General features: G+C 44.1%; 1 protein-coding gene across 3 annotated transcripts in view; it reads right to left on the bottom strand.

Annotated features, from left to right (window-relative positions):
* fnbp1l (formin binding protein 1-like) overlaps positions 1 to 26,379 on the bottom strand; it is a 43,557-nt gene extending 17,178 nt beyond the window's left edge. For 2 of the 3 annotated variants that reach the window (XM_019277355.2, XM_019277353.2), the window contains exons 1-2: positions 26,198 to 26,379; positions 387 to 502 (exon numbers count right to left, since the gene is read on the bottom strand). In XM_019277355.2, coding sequence (XP_019132900.1) covers positions 387 to 502; positions 26,198 to 26,221 — 140 coding nt within the window. In that variant the 5' untranslated portion in view covers positions 26,222 to 26,379. Of the gene's footprint in view, positions 1 to 386; positions 503 to 23,119; positions 23,150 to 26,197 lie in introns of those variants that run through there. The other variant, XM_019277354.2, reaches the window with a different exon arrangement.
* Between the last annotated feature and the right edge of the window lie 1,292 nt (positions 26,380 to 27,671).

Genomic DNA, 27,671 nt, shown 5'->3' with positions numbered 1-27,671 from the left:
GTGACATCGGCCTGTAAATCTGTGTCTAATCTGTGCAGGAGACTACGTAATCCTGCTACGTCTCTAGAGGAATCATTCAAAGGAAGCTTGTTTTTAAAGCCAGGTCGTCCTGTTATTGGATTTGTTTCGCTGACTGGAATCTATCTAAATGTCCGTGCAGATGAATTATGCAGGAAAATATAAATATCAGATCAGGACTCGGTACTACAGGGGACATAAATAACTGTCGAAAAAAGCTCGATGGAGACGTCCTTGTATCATAAAAATCTTCCTGTGTTTGTAGGAGTGAGACAACAAAGGAGTCAGTGTGTCTCTGTTCTGTGCAATCACTGATGTGTGCATGAGTGTTTATTTGTGTGTGTGTGTGTGTGTGTGTGTGTGTTTACCGTAGCTGCTTGGCGTAGTTCTGCTCTATGTCCAGCCTCTCCTTGACAAACTTTGCGTAGCGCTCCAGAAAGTCGATCCCCCACTGAGTGTGTTTGTCCAGATTATCAAACTGGTCCTGAAGATGAAAGACGAGACAGGAAATGAATCCAGATTCATGACAAAACATTTTAAATCACACAAACAGACCTGGAAGAGTAAAATGGACGGAAAAGTCTCTTTATCTTTCCGACACGTTGGGTTAAAAGTCAGGATTACATGACTCAGCAGTCTGAATATAAGTCTGTCCTTATTCGCACAGATAAAACGCACGTCTTCCTGCCAGTGACTCAGCAGTCTCAGATCTAAACCTGCACATGTGGCCACACGACTGTAATCCAGATTAATTTACAATAAACCCGGCTGCAGATTCAATTCATGCACAACAAACGTAACAAGGAGCCAAAACGTTGATCAGGACGTGGATTAAGCGTTTTGCCAAGTTTGAAAATTAGCTTCTCCCGTAACGTCCGTGATCTGAGAAAATTATACATGAACGCCAAAAAATAAATACGAGCCAGGAGAGAGACAGGAAATCAAAGGAATTTCCTCTCTCCGCTCGCTCTCATCTCTCCTTCATCCACTTCATGATCAGGTAAATCTTACGTCGGCTCTTAATATCATTTCAGTGATAACATCACACACATGATTCGTTCAGTTTGTGTATACGTGCCGTCAACGCGACGTCTCTACTCTGTTTGTGTGTTCAGGATGGATGGACCGGTAACAATGGCTCCGCTCAACTGGAAAAACACACAATCATTTACAGCCCCTGAGCACACAAACACACACAAACACACACAAACACACACAAACACACACTCACACAGAGGAATTAAAGCAGCTGCTTTGTTGTCAGATGTCTATTTGGACTGACAATAAACATCTCCACCCTCTTCCCACCATGTTCGGAGTGTGGACAGAGTTTAAGCATTAGATTCAGATAGTTTCAGGATTATAGATTTGTCTCTTTATTTATTTATTGTTCAATTTAGTTTCTTGCCATCTGTTACGACGCGGCTCGTGTAGAGAAATGAAGTAACGTGAAACCATGTTTCTGGAAAAAACTAAGTTGTTTATTTATTTTCCGGAGTCTGAAAGAATTAAAACATAAAAAGGAGGCGAGGTAAACTGCACAGAGACAAAGAGCGGATGATGTTCAAACCGACAAAGAAAATGTAACCAAAAGAGAACTCTCTAAAAAACTGAGTCTAACTACCTCAACGAAACGAAAAAGGAAAGAAAAACCTCAATCTAATAAAAACAGAGAAACACTACCCCTAAAGCTAGTGCTTGTAACAAAAATATATACACATGTGCAACATCAGCAAAATCACTGATATCTGGTCCAGGTAGTCGACAAAATACCTCAAGTTAACACAACGGTTCAGATCAGTTCAAGAGTGTCTATCTTAAATAAATAAGGTCGATCTTCCAATTGGATCCTTGGGATTGGACAAGGAGATGGTGGTGGCCCCGCCTCCTCAGCTGGGACCAATCAGGGGCAGACGACCACACACCTAATAACAAACAACAGGAGTGTGGTGGCACCATCTTACAGGATATCTTCACACTTACATGCACAGATTTAACGGAGTCTTTATCTATTACAATTTATGATTTCTTGCTCATTCCTTTTACGTCATGTTATCATTGTGTGTTGTAACGCTGCTGCCATCAAGAACTGTTCTTAAAAAGGTCATTCAAGGACACTCCACATCTGTGAATTTGTTGCATGTGCAGCAAGAAATCATTTCACAATCTGACTCTCCAACAGCAGATCTCATCGGTGCAGCCAAACGTCAGTCAGGTGTCACGTGTGCGAGCGTATTTGGACACAACCAGAGAGTTATGAAAGTGATACTTGCACAAAACAGCGTTATCATAACTTAACGAAACTCAAGTTCCTAGATAATATTCATAGTGGCCCGATATCGAATGAGCTTTGGAAACTGTAGAATGTTGTAAACAGACTGGCTGTCATCGTCAGATTTCACGGCACACAGAAGCTCTTTTTCTCAGCAGCACTCGGACGCGTTCACACCTAGAACCTGCCCGGCACAAACTGCACCTTATCTGTTTCTTGTGACTTAAGTGCTTTGTTTGAGGGCACGCCGCAATGCTGGTAATAAGGGAGGGGCATCAGGAGCTGCCTGTTAAACCCTGGAGCTCAGATCTGCAGTTACAGGACTGCACGCTCATCTTTGAAGAGACAACAAAACTCTCAGGAATAATCAGGAAACGATATGAAAAATAAGCCGAGCTATGAAAACAACAAACGGATCTTATTCCCAGTCAGCATCGTGACACACATGTGGTTGATCTATGGTAAATCAACACCTCGACTGCAGAAACTTCTCAGTTAACACAGCACAATGTAAAGCTGGAGAGAAGCCATTAACATATTATTTCTAACTGTGGGCACTGAAATCGTGATATCCATTAAGTGTGCTGCCCTAGCTACCACTCTGTGTGTGTGTGTGTGTGTGCAAACCAGAGCCCGGACGGGAGCAAATAAGGGTCGTCAAGAGGAAATATGAGACAGCTGACCTCGTTTTGTTTGTTCAGTTATCGTTTTCTTCACATACAAAGAGGGCAGGGAGCCGAGCAGGGCTGCGTCTTCTGCCTTCAAGAGTGTGTGCTAGAAAAAAACCTGCCCGTTTGTCCGGGTGACTACATGAGCAGTGCGGACAAAAATGTGTCCTGGCGGCGCTTCGGGCTTCATGCTTAACCCGAGGACTGTGAAGCATCTGCTCTGCTGAAGTGCCCTTGAGCTCCATGCCGAACTGACAACACAGTTCAAAGTCTCAGAGGCGGTTTGTTATTGTCGTCGCCTCTGTGACACAAACTGGTTTTGTTGTATAAAATCCAGAGCCCGTACTAATTTTTCCTCAAACTTCATTAATACTTTTTTCCTTTGGAGGTGTTCCAGGCATGTCCAGCTGGGAGGAGACCCAGGGGCAGACCCAGAACCAGCTGGAGGGACTACATAGCCCGGGATCCCCCAGGAGGAGCTCGACTATGTTGCTGGGAAGACGCTCTGCTAAACCTGCTGCCACCGAGACCCGACCCCGGATAAGCAGAAGAAAATAGATGGATGATCTGCCTGGCCAATATTTTGTTCTGGCTGTGGTACAAACTGTGAAAAGTTCAGAGTTTGGTAGACGGCGTTCATCTTTCTATATTGCTGTATATCAAAAGGTGGATGAGATGTACGCAGTTAAACTGATGGGACAAGATGCATCACTGTGATTGGTCTGACTGCTCCAGGCAAAACAAAACAAACTAATCACCCCCGCCAACCAAAACTTGAGCACAGTGAAGTCAAACTAATTTGCAGTTCGATCATCACGCTGATGTTTCCCTGTGTTTGTGCGACCGCTGTACAGCGAGGCCTGCCATAAGTAATCCACTGAAGGCTGTGACTCACGGTCATATTTCCACTGAGAAAATATGATTGAAAACAAGAGAACGGCTGCGGCCGTCGCTCGAACAACAGGCTGAATAAATGGAACCGCTGAGACGAACAAAAAAGGAGCCCAGCATGTTAAAAACAACCCAGCGACGGGGTGAAACATGGACTGGCAGAGTAAACGGCGTCCGACGATCTCTGCCAGTTTTCATGAGCGAGAAAAGAAGTTGAAAAAGATCTCAGTGGTGCAAACAAGCGCCACGTGTCTATCTGCCAATTTCAAGCATATTTTGTAGCTTAAAACACAAAGACTTTGCCCAGAATGAGCAGCTGCTCTGCAGGATGTTACACAGAAACATATCAGGATAGCTGTCCTCTCATTATCATCTGCATCCTGCCGGTCTGTTGCCTCGGGTAAACGCCTAACAGTCCGTCTGTTACCGGGCCGGCCTGCAAAAAACAGGCCCGTCCACCTCTTTTGAGCCAGCATGCCTGTCTGTGGTTGCGTCAGCCTGTGTGACGATGTCTATGAATAAGTAATGCAGCATGAGCTCATCCTGTAGTTTGTGGCAAGCTGAGCGCAGACTGGCTCACTGGGGAAATGACAACATCTTTTGGGCTCTGGGTCTCTGCAGCCCGCAGGAAAAGTAGTAGGAGGATGAAAATAATGAGGATGGTTTAAGCATGACTGACTGAATCTGGTAACCCACGCTGCTGCAGCACCTGCACTGTAACGGAGCCTGTCCGTTCACATTCGTTCAGGCCTGCAGCTCTGGTAGAAAATCATAAATCCAGTAGCTGCTAACCTGATAACGATGTGCAAGGACTACAGATTATTTAAAACTTGGGTTTCCTCCACTTCAAATCACTGAATTCAGTTTTATTCATATAGCGCCAAATCACAACAGAAAATATCTCAGGACACTTTCCATGATATTATTTAGAGAGACCCGACAATTCCAACCATGAGCAGGGAAAAAGTCGAGCAGATCCCGGATCATGGACGGCTATCAAGTGACTTTATGTAATCCTGGTCCCAAATGTAACGACTTGTGCCAATATTTTTGTAGCTGATTGTCAAAAAGGTGCCAATGGGGCGGCGTTCAGCTCAGTTGGTGGAGCCGCCGCCCCGTGTGCGAAGGTTCAGTACTCGCTGCCGAAGCCCAGGGTTCGAATCCGACCTGTGGCTCTTTCCCGCATGTCATTCCCCGTCTCTCTCTCTCTCTCTCTCTCCAACATTCCTGTCACCCTTCAGCTGTCTCTATCAAAATAAAGCTTGAAAAGGCCAAAAAAATAATCTTTAATAAAGTTTTTCCTTGCCGCTTTCACCAAGGGTTTGCTCATGGTGGGAATCATTGAGTCTGCTTTCACCAAGGGTTTGCTCATGGTGGGAATCATTGAGTCTCTGTAAATTATATATAATATATAAAGAGTACGGTGTAGACCTGCTTTATATGGAAAGTTCCATGAAATAAATTGTTATGATTCGGTGCTAACTGAATTGAATGAGTCGTATGATATATATATATATACACATATACAGAGCTCCTATCAGCTGATCCGACAGCAACAGAAAGGTTGCACCGGTCGGCGTGTTATCAGCGGCAGTAACACAACATCCTGTCGCATAATCATCACATAATCACAGGAAATGATGCTTTCACAAACAAAACAATAACACCAGACCCACCGTCACAGCATGCCGGGGTGTTTGTACAGTGTGTACTGTACCCGACAGCACAGGCAGTCATTGCAGTACACTGAAGTTTTAACTGGTTATTACTCAGTTATTAATAAAATACTGACCTATGACCTACAAAAATAGCAAGAAGGCTATTTATATATATAAGTATTGATATTGCCTGCGGGTCAGATTAAAATTGTATTTCCCTTGAAATCAGATGAAACAATGCGGTGGAAACATTTCCGCTTTTGTCCACAGGGGCCGCCAGAATCAACATAAGATGCTTTAAATAAATAAAATAAATCCACAGGCTCCTTATCGAATATTATTGTTTCTGTCATGTGTTTATGTGTTATAACAGGAAAACAATACTTTGTCAGATTCAAACCCAAAAATGGGTCACAGGTCTAACTTTCTGCTGCGTTAGTCGCTGCCCTGCGTTAATGAGCTTCGATCTCAGGGCGAGAGAATAGAAATCAGTCATTTAGCTTCCGGACGAGGAGACACTGAAGACGCTCAGTGTCCTGTGCACCCCGATAACCAATCAGGTGACTCGACGGCCCCTTTTCAACCAATCAGAGAGCCGTGTGCATTCCAGGGGAGAAGGGTTAATTAGCATAGAAAACGCTGCTAGGACAAAAGACTAATTACTGAGGCATTCCAGAGCAGAGAGCACACACACACACGCGCACACACACACGCGCACACACACACGCGCACACACACACACGCACACACACACACACACACACACACACACACACACACACACACACAGGGTGGGAAATGTCAACTTGTCTGAAACACTGGCATCACTCTGAAGACCCCCAGGCTCCGTCTGCACTGTGTGTGTGTGTGTGTGTGTGTGTGTCTCTGTGTGTGTGTGTGTGTGTGTCTGTGTGTGTGTGTGTGTGGATACTGTATCTATCTGTGTTCATCTTCCTCAAAAACAAGAAAAAGAAGGTCTCTTCCAAGAATGTGTTGGGGGAGAGGAGGCTGGATTTATTTTGTGTGTGTGCCTGTGTGTGTGTGTGTGTGTGTGTGTGTGTGTGTGTGTGTTGGAGGTTGAAGGGGGAGTGTGAGGGACGAGGAGGAGGAGGAGGAGGAGGCGGCGAGTGGCATTTGGAGAGGGATTTTGAGTGGGAGGTCAGAAAAACAACAGGAAAGAAGGAAGAATATTGAACAGGACGAACAGGCCTGCATCTGTGTGTGATAAACATTTCGGTCTCAGTCTGCAGGTCAACACTCAAACTCGCAGATTAAATAACCTTAAAAGGATTCAAATGTAAAAGTAAACTCATTTCAACTGATCACAAACAAACTAATACTTGTAATTATTACACCATAGCTAATTATTAGATTGCATGGGAAAGGATTAAACTGAGAACATCTCTTTCTTGAGGGGATTACATGATATTTTGGTGTGTTAACAGCTAAATGTTTCTTTTCTTGCATTGTTGCTGTTGCCCGACTCTTAACGCACCGCTACACAAACACTTGTACGGTAGCTGGGTTTGAGTCATTTGAGTCGGGGTCGTCCTTTTTGGCTGCGACCGTGTGAGCCGCACCAGTCAAACTGATCCACAGTCAGCCTGAAACTCTTGTCTTTAATTTGATGAAGCAGCTTCTAAATCTGTGTCCGACTCTGGTTGAGTGACGCTGACAGTGAATGGGAGCGAGGGAGCGCCGTCATCGATGAAGCCCGTTAATCAGCGGAATAAAAAGTGATTTCCTGATTGTTTCACAGCGCAGACTGACACACTCCCCAGCGGAGCCTCCTCACTCTAAACCCGACATACAGCCGGACAATCCTGCCGCGATTCACCTGATCGTGTCTGAATGTGACCGTGAGTGGAGTCATGTGCTTTAATTTTAAATCAACATATATCAGGAAATAATACACAGACTGCAGGTTTCCATTAAACTACACTAGAGTTAATTAATCCTCAGTTCTTCTATAACAGGGGTCCCCAAACTTTTTTTGGTGCGGGCCACATCAACGTGCCTTACTGTGATGGGGGACCAGGGTCAGTCTATAACCGGAAATGATATCAGTCCCACCAGGATTTCACAGCCTTTTTTGAAATAGTTGCGGCCTAAAATCCCTGATGTTGCATGAGGTTTTCAAAAAAATTGCAGTTAAAGTTGCTTTTTACATTTTTGTTGCGATTTTGTTGCGGGAGGAAGTAAAAGTTGTGTTACATTGCGATTCGACAGTCGCGGAGAGGGCGCATCGAGCACTAAGTCCACGGCCCCAGGAAGCGGCGAGGTCCAGGCAGGAGGGTGTAAAGCTTGCGGCACCGTGAGGCACCTTCGCCCCCGAGCCTTTCCAAGCCGACCCAGAGCGGCGCACCGCCATGGAGGAAATACGCCCGGTGGAGGCCAGCCAGCGCCGGGGAGAGGTCCCACGAGGGGATCCTCCCGCACCGTGCGGCCGCCCCTGAAGCGCCAAGTTGAATCCACCGGGCAGACTGGGCGGAAGTTGATCACGAGCAAAGTCACGTCGGAATATACCATTGTGTGAGGGGATGAAAAATAGCTAGTAGTGTAAATAGTTCGTAAATAAGGTAGATTTTAATTAGAATGCCAAGCTTAATCATTAAGTGTGGATATTTTATAACAGGAAAACGCAATTTTGAAAAATAGGCCATGTTTAGAGGGATTGTTTGGGATTGTTAAGTGGGCCACTCCAATTGTTTAGGTGGGCTGGATGTGGCCCGCGGGCCGTAGTTTGGAGACCCCTGTTCTATAACATGCACTGACCAGCACTTCTACTACTGAATTCTACTTTTGGACAATTCTACAGTCGTATTATTTGGAGGGTTTTGGTTGCAGTTGAAAGATTTGACCTGCAGCTATTGGAACTGTGAGCAGAGACCAAAGCACCAGGAGGCAACCACACATAGTTTATACCTGCGTATATTACACACAGTCACACAAACACACTTTACTTTTTCTTTGCCGAGAGCATCTGGAGTCGAATAGACTTGGATTTGTTGCTCAAAGGTTGTTGTGTTGAAAACTCTCCAATAGCCATCTATGGGCAAAACAGACAGGAGCACTGGCACGCTGTTGACTTCACCCCCCTCGCTGCTCTGCAGGCAGGGCGGACGGACGGACGGCTTCTTGAACTGATTTACAAACTCTCTGCTGAAGCTTTTAGCCTGGAGATCACTGCGTTACAGAGAGCCCTCCCTGTCACATTAGGCTAGATGTTCAAACTGCACTTCCCTGGTGTAAAAACCAACAAAGCAGAAGTTAAAATGCACAAAGCTTTAGTGCTGAATTCGTAGTCATGAGGTTTGATGTGCAGAACAGACAGAAAATCTATTTTCAGGTTTTATAGTTATCTAACAAAAGCTCGTTTGTCAGTGCAGGTGCAAGCGTCTCTTTAATAGCTGTTAAATGTTGCTAATTAACTCTAATTCAACCTATTGTTGCAGCACTGTGTAATTCAATTAATTCAGTGCTGAGTTCACAGACACACACACCTATCACTATTTGTTCTGCCTTGCAGGATCTGCTGTCGTATTTTTTCTTACCCCTGCGGAAACAGAAAACTGCTGCCCGTCTACACAAACACAAACCACAGTGGCTATACACACACAAGCCTGAGAGGAAATATGTGATTCATAGTTGTTCAAATTATAGATAATTCTAGTGGATTAAATGAATCAGAGAGCGAGACTCGGGGATCACAGTCAGCTTGGAGTCAGTCGCTCTATGACTCCATGTTTGGCTCCGTCCGCGTTGGGTCATTAAACCTTAATCATACTTCCTCCGGTCGCGAGCAGCATTTCCAGAGCAGCTGGAGTCAAACGGGTTTCCTGCGAGGTGTTGTCGAACCAGGCGGTGGATTTGTTTACATCAGTTCACCTGAGGAGAGTAAACGGGTGTTTCTTCCTCTTATGTAAGAGCTGCGGCTTTTGTTTCTCGGCCTGTTTGCCGTTATCTCAAATCGTGCGCTCTTCTCCCTAACGCCTCGCTCACAGCTGTCCAGATGTTACAGGGAAAACGATTCATCTGTTTCAGATCACACGAGTCACAGTTTTTTTTTCCGTATTATTGTAACGTCTCCCGACAGACTCTCCCGCTGGAATGTGCGCTTTCAGTTTCTAAAAATGGGCGGACGCATCAAACCGTTCACCCAGGAGGTGATTTTACAGGAACCGGTGCTCGCTGCGTGCCAGCGAACACAGCTCAGGGGGATAAAACATCAGAACAGAGAGACTCGAAAAGAAGAGAGAAGGAAAAGAACATTAAAACTGCTGATAAATACCTTCAAAACAGACGTTTCAACACTGAAACGGATTGACAACCGGGAAGTCGTAACAGATGTTTGGCTGAAAACGACGGTCAACTGCGTGTTTTCCCTTCTGTAACTGAACTGAAACAGTGATGGCAAACATGCTGCCAACAGAACAGGAGGTCCAGCCTGTATTTGGGCTGTATTTGCCTGTGCTGACACATTTTTTAAATTATTAATCAGTCGAGAACTTTAAGGCCCTCATAGTTTTAGTCTGAGCTTGTTTCGACTTTTTTTTGGATTATTAAGAATAAAAAATATTGTTAGTTGCAGCTCTAGCGTAGCTTTTACTGTCATAGATTCGTTGCCTACAATCCCGGCATTTCCCCTCGTGGTCGTCTGTTTTTTGACGGGTTCAACTGAATATTTCTGGCTGTGGGACAAGTTCCCCAAGCGAGTGGGCCCACTTTGAATAAACACAGACAAGACCCATCAGGAGGTGTCTGCGTCCAAGCCGGGGCAGTCAAACATTAACCCAACACTGCCACAGTGGACTCTCGTTCCACTGAATAACCACAACAGTGGACCTATTATCTGTGCGAGACTCATCCAGCAAACGCTGCCAAGAGACACTGCTGCCGCTCGTGTAATGATATTTAGTGAATAACCAAAAAGACTTTTGATAAGTCTGTCGTGTTGGTTCACAGTTTAAAAGGCAGGTACAGGATGTGGCTTTAAGGAAGTGCTGCAGAATACGGCCGTAAATCAGTGACAGTCACACTTTAACCAGTCCAAAGTTAGTCGGTGCACAACAAGCTTTTTGCTGACTGGAAAGAATTACACCTGGTTAGCAAGAAGGAAAGAGGAGGAGCTGCACACACACACACACACACACACATGTGTGGGTCATGTGTCAATAATAAACATGGATGACACCGACTCAATCATCTGACCTCCTTTACCACAATAAGCCTCTGTTGCTGCAGCTCACTGTGCGCACACGCGCACACACACACACACACACACACACACACACACACAGTGTCTCTGTCTTTTTTTTCATACAAATAAATCTGTAATTTTAGCTAATGACCTTTAATTTGCTTTAACAATCCATCTGTCCTCATTTTTTTTTTTTTTTTTACGTGTGAGCGAAAACGAGTTTGTTTTCTCGAACATTTCATGGCAGGATTACACACAGAGCGACGTGAAATTCCCAAAAGGATTTTTTTAGGATTTTCACTGGAGAGACTTTTTGAGCTTTTTAAAATCCGAGACGGAGACAGAGTTTGCTTCAAAAAAAAAAACTTCAAGTCCTGTGAAGACGATCCTTTCAGTCTCTGAAGGGCAGGACACACAGCGGGCCACGGGCGCACAAACGGATCGTCTCGTCCTGAAGGACGTGCCAAGGACAACCCGACGTAGGCAACCGAGGAAGCTCTGAAGCAGATCGTGTGTCTCGTAACAGCTGGAGGACGAAATATCACAAAGATTTGACTTGTTTAGAAGCTGCAGAAACACACGGGAGTGACACTTTGATCAAAAAGACGTCACCTATAAACCGAAGCCGACTTTCATGTAGTCTGGCATTCCACGCTGGCTTCCTCATCGGTCCGACAATATAACCTCTGTTGGTCTGTTTTGTTGTTTTGCATGAGAAGCCATGAAATATGCATGCATCAGCACGAAATGACTCCTCTTCCTGTGCGTTCCAATGAATATGAACTAAAAAGAGCAGACTGCCTGCAAAGAGTCAGGCCCATGAGGCCGCATTTAACCGCGCTAAAGACATTACGGCCGTTAGTCGGGGTAATTAAGCATGAAAATCATGTTAAGTCTTTTAAAGGGTTTGAAGACGGCATAAATTACTGAGGCAATCCTAATCCGCTGACACCCATTCCTGAATCCGAGGGCTCGACTTCGGCCCGCTCCGGCTATATTTACTACCTGTCTGTGGCTCACACACACACACACACCTGGGCACTCCTGTGTGTGGCTAGTCAGGTTTCATAGCAACCTGATCCCCTCTATTGTCTTGCTGCTTCACACACACACACACACACACACACACACACACACACACACACACACACCTTGACAGACTGGTTAGGCGAGAGAGAGAGAGAGAGACAAATAATTGGATATCTGTTTGGATCCAGACATAATCGTGCCATAACAGGCACAGGATACAACCCATTCTCAACACTTAACCGTGTTACGAACACGTGACCGGTTTGACATATGTATCATGTGTCTGCTGAGATGAAGATGGGGGGGGGTGTTGTCTTTAAATCATATTAATTCTTCAGGAGACAGGAAGTGAGGCTGTCGACCTCTCTGCCTTGTTGAGGTTTTGTTGCCGTTGGTCAGTTTAACGCCGCGTCTCTCCCCGTCTCAACCGACCAACAAATCCACCGACTCGAATGCAAATGTCTGACTCTGTCTGCGGATCGAAGGTAAACAAAATGGTCCAGACGGTTCACCTTGTCTTCTAACCTTGATTTGCAAGTCAGTGAAATCCGAGAGTCTTTAAGGCCGCTCAGGTTTTACAGCTGCAAAATATCATCGTCAAAAATGTATAACCAGCAGCACAAGACAAAGAGTTACACCTTTCCTGTGTGTGTGTGTGTGTGTGGCTGTTATCTAACCATGAATATTTAACTGTCTCGAGTTGGGCTCAGGTGTAACAGCGGGTCGTCTCGTCGTCGGAGGGTCACCGGTTCCACTTCAGGCTTCCTCATTCCAGTCAAAGTGTTTGAGCAAAGACACTGAAACGTCCCGAGTGTGGCGTCGGTGTGTGAAAGTGTGTGTGTGTAGGTTTTAGTATCAGTGTGAGAAGCGCTACATGGCTCCTGTACCGCTGCCATCAGTGTGTGAAGGTGTGTGTGAACGTGACGAGTCCTTTTAACATCCACAAATTCAAGAAATCAAGATTTAATTCAAAACAGAACATCAAATATCAACAAATCTGATCATCCATGAATCATTTTTTAACGACTTGCTTGTCTTCTATGATGAAATTAAACAAAACAAGCAGTTTGAAATATAATTTCACTGTTTTCTGAGATTGTGTACATCAGTTAATTACATTCTCAAATGATGATTAAGCAGCTGATTGTCAATCGTGAAGCTATCAGTTAGATGCAGCACTAAAAATCAACTCTATATTTAACAAATCTGCAGCTTCAGTTTGAACACAGTGAACTCTGCTGACTGGGAAAGTCTGTCTGCCTCACATGACATTATCTAAACAAATACAAAATAAAAAGCTATAAAAAGCTGAACACAGGCGACTTCTCCTCTGCTTTATTTATTTGAAACGTCAGGATCCATCAGCTCGTCTCAGCCTCAGTCTAACCTCCTCCTCCCCGCCTTTGTCCCTGATCTTGATCTTGCACGGAGGGGGGTCGATCCCGTGACACCGAAGGTCGACTGGCGGATTTCCTGGGTCACTATCTGATCTGAGAGGGTGAAACAGAAGAACGGCTGTTCTTCTGGACGCGACTGTAAGAGCTCTTTTTGGTAAAATAATCCTTGATACGCTGTCACTTTCATGTGCCGGGTTGCCTTTATTGTCATTCAGTGTCTGTAGCTGCAGTTCTGCCAAAACTAATTAAAGACAAAGGCGCAGTCTGTGTACGAACACCTCCTCCAGCCGTAATCACCAGTTAAACTCGTACATACGACGCTATGCAGTCCACACTAACTCGACATTAACCATGAGTCAACAGGATGGACGATTGGCGTGAGGCTTCGTGTTGAACAAACAGCGGGTGCGGTCGGCTGTTGAAACGCAGAGGCCGGAGATGGATGTTTGATGCTTAGCTTCAGGTTAGCTCAAGAGCTTAAGCCGTGCAACAACAACAGAGCAACACACGCGAGAGTTTGACTTTACATCAGCCCACATGCACCTACGATGTGTCTGACGTTACCCCGCAGGTTTCTGAAGAAGTTTTGAAGCTCATAATTTGTGGCTGATCTAAAAAAGCGAGGCTGAGCCAACTGAGGCGACCTGAACGAGGCCTGGATGCTCAAACACCCACCTGTCATCAAAGCGTCCACGCTCTTAATCCTGCATAACTTTAATCCTTAATATAATGTGAACAGGTGAGTTGTATATAAATTCACCCTCAGTACAGTTGTCATGAACGGGGAAATTAGCTACAGAGACCAAAACTGTTTTTTGTACCAGGCTGTAAACATGTTTATTTCTGCTGTGAACATGGGGACTTATGGAGACTGACTCACTTCTGGAGCCAGCCTCAGGTGGACTATAAGAGGAACTGCAGTTTTTGGCACTTCCTCATTGGTTGCCGTTTTATTTGGAGCTTTATTTGACTTGATTCAATATTGATGCACTCATTAAACCCGAACCTTTGATGGAATCTGATCCGGTTCCAGTTATAAATAATCATCTTCAGTTGGCTGTGTGCAGCTTCTGATTTCAACTAGGGCTCCCGAGACAGAACTAATAAGTTCAGGTTTAAAATATAGATGTGATTTCCATGAATCTAAATTTAACACAAACACACCGTGTTGATGATTCATTTCAGTTTCTGTGGTCGTCCACATTATTAACCATGCTGTTTCCTGTGTGTGCGCCCGATATGAAAGCACAGGATGTGATGATCACTGTATCTGCTCAACAATCCATTGAGCTGTGTCACCAGACCATGTGTGCGCACACACACACACACACACACACACACACACACACACACAAAAACAGCTCATTCATCTCAAAGCCACAGGATCCTTGATTTATCTTACCGCTGACTCAAGTCACAGTCAGAGGGTGAATGGGTTTAGCATGAGGCTCCCAGCTGTGTGAGTGTGTGTGAGTGTGTGTGAGTGTGTGTGAGTGTGTGTGTGTTGACCCTGACACCTTCTCCTCAGTGTTCATGTTGGTCAGTGCGGTTTACTGTCGGCTTTGACACTTGGTTTGGGTGCGGACAGCTGGCACTATATTTAAGCAATGAACACATCACATCAGTTTGAGTTCATGACAATCAAATATCAAAAATCTGATTGGCTTAGCCGATCGGGAAACTCCCCCCAAAGTGTCCCTACAATGTTCCCTTATAAAGCGGAAACTCCCTCATTAAACAGCTCGTATTAACCTCAAACTGGAATCCAGTTGGAACTTATCTCCTCAGATAAGTCTTCGCCGCCGCACAAAGAAGCACGTGGAGTCAGAAAAATGCCCCGTTACTTCCTGCAGGGAGCGACTGAGCATGACTGCCCTTATCATGTGACATCCCGACAGAGAATCTGTGCATGTTTCCATCTTTTTTCCTGCCGTGTTTAAAAGCAGAGAACAACTCGCGCTGGCCGGCACAGTGCACTCCCATGTGAGCGTGTATCATATGGATTAACCATTAACTGCGTATCATAAGACTAATATAAGACGGGAGGCCAGAGCATGGGTGTAACCACCGCTACTGCTGCTGCCGTCATCAGATTCAACTACTGTAGTTTTATACTGTGTCTGAGACTGGGTTCAATGGGCTGTTTAAGACTTTTGTTGGGTGTCACTGCTCCATCCAGTGAAAGCTGAACACTAGGGATGTAACGATACACTCAACTCACGACTCGAGTCATGAATTTTTGTTCACGATACGATTTTTTTTTTAAATCAAAAATCTCTCTTTACAGAAACTCTCAAACAGTTTGTGTTCTTATTAGGGCTGCCAGCAAGCAGCTGATTTGACCATTACCTTTCAGCTTGAAGTATGAGCTAACTGAAAATAAAAACAATTAAGATGATAGCTCATTAACCCTTTAATGAGAGTCCACGGCCCCGGGAAACGGCGAGGTCCGGGCGCTGTAAACGCAGAGCCGGTCGCGGCGCACCACCTCGGAGGAAATGCGCCCGGCGGGGGCCAGCCAGCGCCGGGGAGAGGTCCCATGAGGGGATCCTCCTGCACCGTGCGGCCGTCCCTGACCCGAGTTTAATCCCCCGGGCAGACTGCGCGGAAGTTGCGGTGATTGGTTAAAATTGCAACACCCCCGAATTCACGGGGATTCACTGAAGTTGCGTTGTAGCTGCAAATTGCAACATCGTGAATTCCTGGAGGGTCTGTGTTATGGTATCATTTACGGTACAGTCAGACCTGACGCCGATTAACACTACTGCGCATGTGTGTAGGTGTGTGACACAGAAAGGCAGACGCGGCAGTGGAAGCTGCAGCCACAACGTAACCTATTTCTAATAAAAAAAAAAAGACGAAAAAGAACATATCCTACTTCTCTCGCATTCGCCAAGAATCGCGATTCATTTTTTCTGTCAACCGATGCGAGTCGTCACGCATTTGTACCGATTTTAAATCGTGTCACGATGTATCGTTACATCCCTACTGAACACCCATCGAGTGCTACAAAATAATGTTAAAATGACTTTGGTATTGAATTCAGACACTGTCCACGTGCTAACACGCAAGTGGCAACCTCCATGGCTATGCCAATACCAATACCAATGCCGAAGTACCAAAATCACGGAAGGTGGAGGCGACCAGAGCCACCACACTGAGCTTTTGTGGGTGATGTCTTGGACATATGCCGTTCGGGTATAGATGATGGCGCTATAGAGACCATGAATAACTACAGAAAGTTTCATGGTGATCCACTCAACAGTTCGAATCAGGTCATTGATGCTGCTAATACCTTAACGAGCATCAATACCAGCTCTGCAGCACGTCTTCAGCCATCGGCGTGGACCTGCTATGTGTTAGAGCGTGCTCGTGAGCGACAACTTGTAAACGTTACGAGGGTTTAAATGAACAATGGCGAGTCTAGACTAGAAAAAAAACACAAAGTAGTGTTTGTTTGGGAGACAATAGTGGGTCACAAAGTGAGTTTAAATGAGTTCACAAATGGCTGCAGAAATCCGAATCCTGTTTGAGACTATTGTTGGCATCTCGTTGTGAAAGACTTCCCCTTGCTCGAGTCTGTGCAATTTATAGTTGGCTGAATCGAGCGGCGGAGGAAAAAAAAGAGCGAGTCTCAGGTTGACTCTGAAAATGTGTTAAGATCCCCTCTGCTTCCATCGCTTCGGTTTAAAAAGAGAAACAAAGACAGACGAGAGAGAAAGCAGCTCAGAGTTAACGTCCTCCACACTCTGACTACCTGACGCATTACAGTCAGAGGTAGCCACGGTAACCCGGGGGGTACACCGTGTGCTTCATGGACAGGTTACCTAGGTAACCACAAAGCCTCCATGCTGAGCAGCTACTGACTCTTAGTGTGTGTGTGTGTGTGTGTGTGTGTGTGTGTGTGTGTGTGCAAATGAGCAGCACAGAGCAGTTTTATTGGCCTCTGAAACTTCACTGGCCAAATAAACAGCCTGGGAAAGCTCCTCTGTTGCTAGAAAGAACATTGTTTCCTCGTATGCAAACAGGCCGTGTGTTGGACGGGGAAGTAAAGACGGGAGAGAAAGAGGGGGGCTCTAATAGTTACGCTTACGCTTTTTAATAGTATGTGCATTGTGGCAAATTCCTGCCAGAAGCCGGTGTTTACCGTACGCGACGGAAAAATGCGGCACGAAAAGATTCTACTGGCTGATAATGCAGCGTTATTAAAAACGGCTTCTGTATTGCTTGTACACAATGTCAACTGCTGCATCAGCACGGGGAGGTAAGGACCTACAAGAACGCTCGAGATGTTTTCCTGGAAATCTTTTTATCATTTGTGTCAGGTTATATTTATGGTTTTGATAAAGAAGAGAGTCAGGGGTTCAACTTAGCTCTCAGTGGGTAGACATGAAATGTATTAAAAACTATTTTGATAGTTGCTTCAAAATGTGGAATACCAGCTGGTTCCAGCTTCTAAAATCTGATGATTTGTTGCTTTTCTCTTCACTTCGTTTGTTGTCTTTTGGTCAAACAAAAGAACTGAAGATGTCACGTGGAAAACATAAAACTTTTCGCCACTCTCTTAACTGCTGGGATCAGAAGGATTTTGAAACGTTTTAGGGTCACAGCAGGTCACAAAGCAAGAAGAAACACTGGCCTAATGTCACCATTTAGCCTAATTAGTTCACTATAAAATACTAATTAAAAGAAGAGATTCAAAGGGGCGAGCGTAACCGCGAGGTTTCACTAACATTCTTCAGTTATCATGTTTCACTCTCACCAACATATCCGGTTTAAAATCATCCCATATGTGGCCCTTTGGGAGAAAACCTTTTCAGACAGCAGCTCCACATCGCTGAAAGTCTATTTCAGGGTCTGTGACATTAAACCATTTTTAAAACTCTGCACATTTTCTCTTGGCCTGTGGGAAACCCTTTAAATAAAAGTGTCTGTGCGGGAGAATTCGGCCTCATCTCGCTTCAGCGTTTGCTGAGGGGGGGATGATGAGGAGGAGACGAAGAATGCTGAAGTAAGAATGGGGAGGAAGGAGGAGGTGCAATTATCAACTCCACAATGGGATAAGGGGAGCTAATGGTCTCTCGTCACATGGCAAACACAGTCACTCACATGAACACACACCAACGTGGAACAAAAAGAGGCTTGATTTATGCCGCGTGCTCTAACATTGGTCGCTAAGGGAAGTAATGGTACTGTAGAGACGGAGAACCAGATCACTAAACGTGGAACTGAACCAACAATCAAAAGGACAGTAGTCCTTTGTTTGGACTCGTATGTCATCCCTGTGTCTCTGCCTGTATGTCATTAAGTCTTGTGTCCGTCCACAGAGCAGATAGCATCAGTGCGGCGCAGGTAAGCAGGTTTAGCAGGCAGCTGATGTGTTTAGTACACAGCCACCAAAGGGCATCAGCTGGAGGACGTCCCGCTTCTACGTTACCAGCTCGAAATGTTGTTGCTGGTTTACAACGAGCCACGACAGAAACAGAAGTCTCGCCGTCGTTTTAGTCAACAGAAACGAGCCCAGTGCAAAATAATTAACAAACGTGGACAGCTGAAGCCGAAGTTATTGAAAAAAACGCATGTACAATCACAACGACGCTATCCTCGATCAGTTGACTAGTGGACAATCTCCACCTCGCTCTCCTCTTCCTGTGCGGTTGACTGAATCACTCGTGCTCTGCTGCAAAGAGACAGATAGACAGACGTTATCTGGTATTACGCCGACGATGTGAACGTTTATTTCACAAGCACGGACCACAACCATAAACAGACTGATGGTGCCGATTCAGATCATTTTGTGCCATGTTGGTGTCATTAACTCTCTAACATCCCATTTTGTGTTGCAGGGACTTTCTTTGTTTTCACCGTGGTATTGAAAACAGGTCTCAAGTATCGGTTTAGGTAGTTTAAATTTCTGGTATTATGGTAACCAGAATTTTTCTGGGAAATCTGAGAAATGAATTATTGTGTCTACGTTCTGGCTAATCCAGAGACATTACCTTTTTGAGGCACATACTTTTTACTTGTCAGGGTACAAATGACAAATGACTATTTTGACAATCGTAATCCTTCCTGCAACATTTCGTAGTTTCCGCTTTACAAACATTTTGATATGGTGGTGCTTTTCCTTTCAATTATTGGACTGTTGGCTGGACAAAACAATCATTGTTCGAGTGTCACTTTGAGGTAGGGCCGCAACGATTCTTCGAGTACCTCGAGTAACTCGATTTCCAAAAAATTATCAAGGAATTTCCTCTGCCTTGAAGCCTCGTTTAATTAAATTTAAAGCTCACGCTTTAAAGGGGGCTTTTGGTAACATGTGGACAGCGGTGATAAGCAGCTTATATTCAGGTGCGCTCAATAGTCCGAAAATTACGGTAATAATTTTATCCGATTACTCGATTTAATCGATGGAATACTCGATTACCAAAATATTCGATAGCCTCAGCCCTACTTTGGGGTCTTTACAAAACAATCAATCGATTGATAAATAGTGAAAATAATGAAGCAGATCAAGCTGTGATGAAAATCATTAGCTGTAGTCCTATAGAAAATTCAAAATGAGCTCCACCTCAACCAAGTCCAACAGTAGAAACACGCTTTTACATCATTACATGAATCATAATAATAGTATAACTATTACACTGAGTAGTGTATTGAGTACTTCAACTATTAATGTGGAACTTTTACTTGTGGCAGAGTATTTTATTTGTATTTCTGCGTGTACTTTTACGGAAGTAGCTTTAATAATCTCAGTACTTCCTCCAGGTGCATCAAGGTGCATCATCACATTGACACAAACATTTCCAAAAGGTGTTCTGCTCACTAACTTGCACCATTACTCACAAGTACAGGGCTGAGATATTTAGGGATAAACAGACACAGTACCACGGAATAAACAGCCAAACTAAGTCCTGGGTGTTGTAGTTCATAAACAGGCCTATCAAAAGGAATGTCTTAACTAGTCCACAGTACTCCCTGTGAGCATGTTACACAAGCAGGCCTTAGATTGACAGCAGCCAGCCATCCAGCAGAGGCTTAGCGTAATGACTGGGTTGGAGATCTAGGGAAAAATTCACCAGAAAAATTCCCGACATCTTCCAGTTTTCCACGTGTCCTGAAGCCTGCATTTTTATGCGCTGGCTAATAAAATAACTGACTAATAAACAGTTGACAGACAGACTGACTCCTGGAGGACAGCACAACAGCGAACACAGCTGAAGCTCTCTGACCAAAAGGCCTGCATCTAAACAAGTCACGTCTCTGAGACGTCTGGAAACGTTTACGTCTTTGGTGATTCAGTTTTTACTTCTTGGAAAGAAATGATAATAAACACAGAGGTTACAACAATAGATGAAAAAAATATAAATAATGATGACGTATCTTTATGACTGGTATAAGAAAACACCAGAAGTTAAAAACACATGCAGACGCTCTCTTTCTCTGGAAGACAGAACATTTCCACCAGATGCTTTGTAAAGTTTCATAAGATGATTCGACAGGTAACTGTGCAAGTACAAAACTGAGGCCATAGTATCCTCTATGTTCCCTTTTTACACCAAAGACAAGCAACACCACACCAACAATGAGCTCCGATTGGGAGGAGGGTCACAAAACACGTTGACCCATTTTGGAAACGGGTTCGTCCGGGGTCACTGCATTCGTCTGAGAGGCGTACAGGTGTGATGGCGTCTGAATCCAAGAAGAGCTTTGCTGCCAAACAGCTGGCTTGGGTGGATACAGCTGTGAATGCATCCAGAGGGAGGACAAGGAGCGAGGCGATGGGAGGACGAGAGGAAGGAAGAGAAGGAGGGAGAGGAGCAGATCTGTGTTTTTGTGTGTTAGTACTCGTCGTCTGTAATGAAATTAGGTTCAGAAGACTGTGGACTGTTCACTCCATAACTAATTTCTTCCTTTTGGTAACTGTCTCGTTTGACACTGCCATCCTTCATTTGTCTCATCCGACACAGAACAGCATTCATCAGAAACTGATTAAATTATATTAGTTAGAAACATTTCAACAATTTAGGGCCATCCCCTTAACCGTCGACCGAACCGTCGCCGCTCTACACAGAGCTTGGATTCCAAAAGAAATGAGGCTACAGGCTTCAGAGGCAGCCCCGAAGCGGCTTTACGTCGCTGACATTTTAAAGTATCTACCAGGAATGCATGTATTTGAGCTTCATCCTGCAAGAGTTGAGCCTGGTTTAGTGTCTTTTAAGGATGAGGTGCGTTCTTCACTGGAGAACGGGCTAATCTGATTACACCTGTGCTACAAGTACGTCTCCAACCACTTGTTTTTATGCACATTTTCATTTATCTGTGCGATGTTTTCTACAATTGTTTCCCATCGTTTGAGGTTTGATTCTTCTTCTGCAACAGTTTAATGGCATGCGACCAGATAATTAAATCCAGCAGCTGTTCATTTCAACCATCTCCTAACATTTGCACGATGGTAGTGTGTTGCATTTCACGTTTTCTCTTGACGGTTTTTTGATATTTGACGTTAAAACGTCCGGTGTGAAAAAGGTCAGAGGCATTTCAGTCTTTTAAGTAGAGAATTAAAGTAGCTCATGCTGCCATTTTGTATCTGTTGCTACTGTTTGGATCTGTTCATACAGTGTTTTTCATTCATTCTTCACGTATCCGGTTACAGCTCACTGTGGCAGCAGCCAATTTCCCCACTGGGATCATTAAAGTTGCATCTAATCCATTACATCTGTAAACTCCACTTGTCTCTCAGTGCGTCGGCCTTTATCAATCCACCTCCTCCCACCACATGAAAACATCTCCCATCATTAAACCTCCTCCACTCCCATCCTCTTTACAGGCTCCATCTTCGTCTTCCTCCCCGTCTCCTGCAGATGTGCGTTAGCACAATTTTGTTAATTAAGAAAGACGTCCACCCTCACACACGCACAGGACAGAGTGATGTGGCCTTCAAGGATCAGGAAAACATCACATTGTCTCGCTCGCACCTCCTCCTCCTCCACCACACACTCAATGTGTTGAAAAGCTTGGCTGGACTGGATATAACAGCTTGTCGAGTCCAGGCCGGTGCCCTCGGCTTCCAACATGACTTCATTCACACCCGCTGTGACCTGCTAAGAAGCAGACTACTGGCCATAACAGCAGGAACGCTCTTCAGAGTGTCCAATGCCACAGAGCCACAAACCAGCGAGAAGATACAACAAAAGGTGGAAGAGGCTGTAGAGACACATAGAGACACGTCTCTTTATCAGAGGGATTATTTCAAACACTAGATTTCTATTATTATTAAGTACTTAATGGCAGGGACACTGGATGAAGACTGAATGAACAGCAGAAACAGACATCAGCTGCCTGTGAACTTGACACCAAAACCAGTAACAGCATCGACTGGGAAGGTGTCAAAAATTTAAAATCAGAGTCCAAAAAGTGCAGTATATCCTGACCAACGCTTGTGATGTCAGAAAATAGCAAAAACAACGAACAATCCAGATCTCAAGATGACGTTAAATTAACTGTTTTGCATCGCTATCGCAGTGTATTCTACTTTTGCACCGCCTACTAAAAAAACCCACTGCAAATGCATCTGTTCATCCAAATCTCTGAAGATAGCCCCATAAAGCAACACAACACGTTTGGTGCAGCAGAGATATTGATATACTGCAGGCTATGCTCTATAAATATCACAAACAGGAGAGGGGAAATCAAACACCCCTGTCTGAGTCTGATGGCCCCCACCTGATGCCAAGAATACAAAGAATCCTCCTGCGTCGAGTATCAAATGATTCACACGTCACGTCCCGTAGGACACCTGAGGGAACTCGGTAATACACCTTTTCTAAATCAACACAACACATAGAGGAAAGAAAAGCAAACTCTTGACCTGCAAGACGGTAAAAACATGCTCACTGCTCTGAATCCTGAGTTTCCACAATGGGTCCTAAGTCTTCTATTCGTTTAGCAGCGGACAGCCAGCCAGCCTGTCTTCCTTCCTCTACCTTTCCATCCTTCATCCCCTTATCCTCGTCTTTCAGTTTGGCCGATCAGCAGAGACGACTGCCCGTCAGCCTCTTGTCCTTCAGTCAGACTTGGCCGCTCCACTCTGCTGGCCTCCGGCTCACCTCAACCAGACGGACCAGAGCACAGCATGGCAGCATCCTGGCACTGAGAGCACAGTGCACACAGAGCTTTAATTCAGACGAGGACTTCCTATTTTATGTGTGTGTCTCGGAGGGCAGGAAGCCAAGGCGGCAATAGGATGTTCCTCTCTTGCTTTGTAGTGTCTGAAAGACGTGGGCTGGAGCCAAAATACAGGGAAGAAGCAAAGGAGCATGCAACTAATGCTAAGTGATGAAACGGTTTAGATTAAATGGTCTACTTAACTAAAACAAGAAAGATCTGAGCGGTCACAAGATTATCTATAAGACAACCAGTGGAAACACGCAACACTGAAGGCATGCAAGGAGACACGGCTTAGTTTTCTACCTCTACTATGATTTTCAATCATTGGATTCATCGATTAGGCTAACTGGTGTTTTCCAACCTTATTTTCCAGGTTTTTGTGTCAAAGTGACTAAGGTTCAGTACTGAGTGAGAGTGCTGCACTTGGCGACCTCGAAGCGGGCTGCAACCTAATCCTTTGGCGGCAATTGCACACCTTCAAAATACGGCCATTAAAAGTGTTTGTTTTCACTACTGACCGGCTCAGATGGTTACTACAAGCGTTGACACGATCCTCTGTTTGTTTCCTTTCGCTTGATTTCCTGTGTGTCCAACCAAGTCTCTCGCTCAAGGAGAAGTCTCGATCGGGAGTCGTCAGGAGAGGTGAGGTTCTCGTTGAAGGAAGTCGACAGTGGAAATGTGAGGGGGGGACGAGTTTCAATGCCATGGCTGAATATTTCAACTATGTAGATGAGGCAGAAGAGGTTGAACCAGCTGCTGCAAGGCGGAGAAGCTCTGGAGACCGATGGTGTTCCTGTGGGTGCGCCGGATCAAGGGTTGGGTACCAAAAATGGTTCTTTCCATAATGCGGTTGTGCACTTATAAAAGCCACCTGAGCCGGTTAGTGACAAAGATTTGTAAAGAAACAAGCTTTTAATGGAAGTGTTTTGACGGTTTGCAACTGGCCGCGAGGATTACGTTGTGGCTTTTTGTCCCCATGAGTCACTTTAACACAAAAACACCAAAGTAATTGGTTAACAGGAAAACAAGCAGGGAATGTGTTTGAGTTTCGTATTGTTGGTCCAATAAAATAATCATACACGAGACAACCAATAACCTAAAGTGTTTGACCTACAACTGTCGGACAAAGAATCGTCTTTCATTCAAGATTAGGCCACCAAACACAGACTGACTCATTCATGGTCTGTAAAATTAAATTAGACGATAATTTATTAAAACCTGACATCATACAGTCAGTCAGCGGTAAAACTCAACAGCCAGTCAACTGTTACATCCTATCTTGTGGACAATAATCCATAATCTGACATCAGGCAGCCAATCATGTGTAATCTGACATCAGACAGCCAACGTATTAATCTCATCAGCGGACTCAGGGGGGGATTATGACGGCCCAGTGGCTGCAGCTCCATGAATGAGCGAGTAAAGACACATCCTGACACTTTAGATATGATTTTCTGTTGTGGATATATTCCTTAGATTTATTTGATTGGACTCCTGATGGTGGATTTGCGACAGTGTTTTTAAAAATCATGCCGTTCAATCAAGATATTTTGTATTTCTATGAAGAAATTGAGCTAAACGCGTGTTTGAACTGTGTAACTTACTAAAAAAAGCTCCTAATTGTGTAAAAACCTCTAGTCCGACTCTCCATCTGTCCGAATGGGAGCACAAACATGACATTATATCCGCACTTGGTATTCGCCAAAGGGGAAGAAACCTTTGCCGGAGAACATGAATGGGAGATCCAAAAACAACACCGATATCCTGACAAATCACATGTGTGCATCACACACACACACACACACGGGCAAACAGTTATCTCTTTGTCTGCAGCGAGTGTGTTCATGTTACATTTGAGGGGCTGAGCAAGCAAAAAACAAAACAAAAAAATAAAAAATTAGGTTATATTAAACTACAGATAATAACCAGTGAGGTCAGCCGGAGGAAGGAGTATCATCTCAGGGAGGTGGAGCACCTCCTCCTTTACACACACACACACACACACACACACACACACACACACACACACACACAGGGGATGCTGCTGGTTGCCTCTCTGGTTACAACAGCTTGCGATGGCCACCACCCCAAAAAAAATAAATAAATAAATAAATAAAATCCAGGCTGGAGCTCAGCACACTGTCAGTTTAATTCAGATAAATGTTCAATAAATTAAGCACACTGTCAGTTTAATTCAGATAAATGTTCAATAAATTAATTAAACAATTAAAGCACAGCACACACACACACACAGTGGTGTGTACTGTACTTGACAAAGAAGCAGCAGCTCATGTCTGAATGGTTTCAGCTGTGGCTCAGGGGGGAGAGCGGGTCAGATGACCGGCGGTTCGATCCCCCGGCTCCCCCGCCTCACACTGCTCCATCTAAGTGACTGATTTCTGTTGAGTTATAATAAATAAATCAGCATTATGTGAATATAAAACGCGTGTTAGGATAAAAAAAGGCAACAAAGCCGGTGCACGGCTGTGGAGTCGCGGGGTTGGTTGTAGCGGCAGGGGCGGTGTTTGGTGGAGGTGTTCGCCCGGAGCACACCGCTCCTCTCGGGGCTGAATCCCAAACAGGGTGTGACACAAAAACACAAAAACAAAAACCCGTCCACACACTAACTTAACGTAAGTTTGCCGGTCGAGCTCGGGTATTACAGAAGTTGCCGGGCGGAGAAGGAGGAGGCACCGCCCGCCTCCGTGTGTCTCCGCTCTCGCCTTTTGTTCCGCTGTCACAGCCGTTAAGGTGCGTTAGCTTCTGTGCTAACACCGGCCGTTACCGGAGAACACGGCTACACCGTCCTTTCTCTCCTCCGCCACCCCGAAACAAAGCGCAACAAGCCGGGTGTTTAGTCAGGGAAGCCCCCCGTGTAAAGAGTTTGAACATACCCAGAGCTCCGTTCCCCAACTCATCGCGGATTCCCCCTTCTGACTTCTCCCCGTATTGGACGCGGTTTTCCCGGCTCAGGCTCTCCTAAAAACTGCCGCTGGGACTCTGGTCCTCCTCCTGACTGACTGACTGTCTGCAGACAAACACTCCTCCTCCTCCTCCTCCTCCTCCTCCTGCTGCTCCCTATCCGCCTGAATCAGCAGGGCCGCCCAAACCAAGGGGCCCCTGGACCAGACATTAATAATAATTAATAAAAGATATTATTATTGTTGCTGATAGCTGATTTTAGAGCTTAGAATAAAAGAAAAAAGTTTAAAATAGAATAAAAACTGTGAGTTTTTAGATCAAACATAAAGCAAACTACCTGGAAACAACAAAAATATTATTATTATTGATGATGTTAATGGTCATCCAGATGATTTTAGAGCTTAGAATAAAAAGTTTAAAATAGAATAAAAACTGTGAGTTTTTAGATCAAACATAAAGCAAACCACCTGGAAACAACAAAAATATTATTATTATTGATGATGTTAATGGTCATCCAGATGATTTTAGAGCTTAGAATAAAAAGTTTAAAATAGAATAAAAAGTAAATGTGTTTTTAGATCAAACAAAGCAAACAACCAAGAAACAACACAAATATTATTATTATTGTTTATGTTAATGGTCATCCAGGTGATTTTAGAGCTTAGAATAAAAAGTTTAAAATAGAATAAAAAGTAAATGTGGTTTTTAGATAAAACATAAAGCAAACAACTTGGAAACAACAAAGATATTATTATTATATGTATTATTAGTTAATTTAAGATTCAAAATAACTGCAAAAAGAACCAGAGAACTGCCACAAAGAACAAAAATGTGTGGTGCTTTATATTTTATTTAAATTTAAATTACATTTTCAAGGCAATTTAAAGTTAATTGTCATATCATGTAAAGATCATACAGGCTACAGGCTATAAAACTAAGGGGCCCCTGTATACTCTGCCCTGTAATGAGTAAAGTCTTCTCTCTGAAGTCAGTTACATGTACAGAAAGTCTATATATATGAATTTTAAAAACATCTATGATTTATTTAAATCAAATACCAAGGACCTGTTTGTGGTTTTTTTTGTTAATAAAGCAATAAGATTAATTCATAATCAAAAACTCATCCATTGATAAAAGAGCACTACCATCTAGTGACAAACACGTGTCACTACAGCTGCAGCCACTGAGATAGATAGATAGATAGATAGATAGATAGATAGATAGATAGATAGATAGATAATAAGTTCAGTTATTAAAACAGGAGCCAGATTTTGTCAATATATTAATCGATTAATGGACTTATCATTTAATTTCTAAATATATATTAGAGGGTAGTTGTAGTCGCTCGATAATACACCACAAATAAACAAAACAGCTGTCAAACAAATGTAATCTACAAAAAAAACTACAGTATTCCTTCATTAATAATAATACATTTTATTTCAT

The sequence above is a fragment of the Larimichthys crocea genome, chromosome XVII, assembly GCF_000972845.2.
Source record: "Larimichthys crocea isolate SSNF chromosome XVII, L_crocea_2.0, whole genome shotgun sequence".
Taxonomy (NCBI): Eukaryota; Metazoa; Chordata; class Actinopteri; family Sciaenidae; genus Larimichthys; species Larimichthys crocea.
Note: the sequence above shows the minus strand (reverse complement) of the source record. Positions and strands in the feature narration are given on the sequence as shown.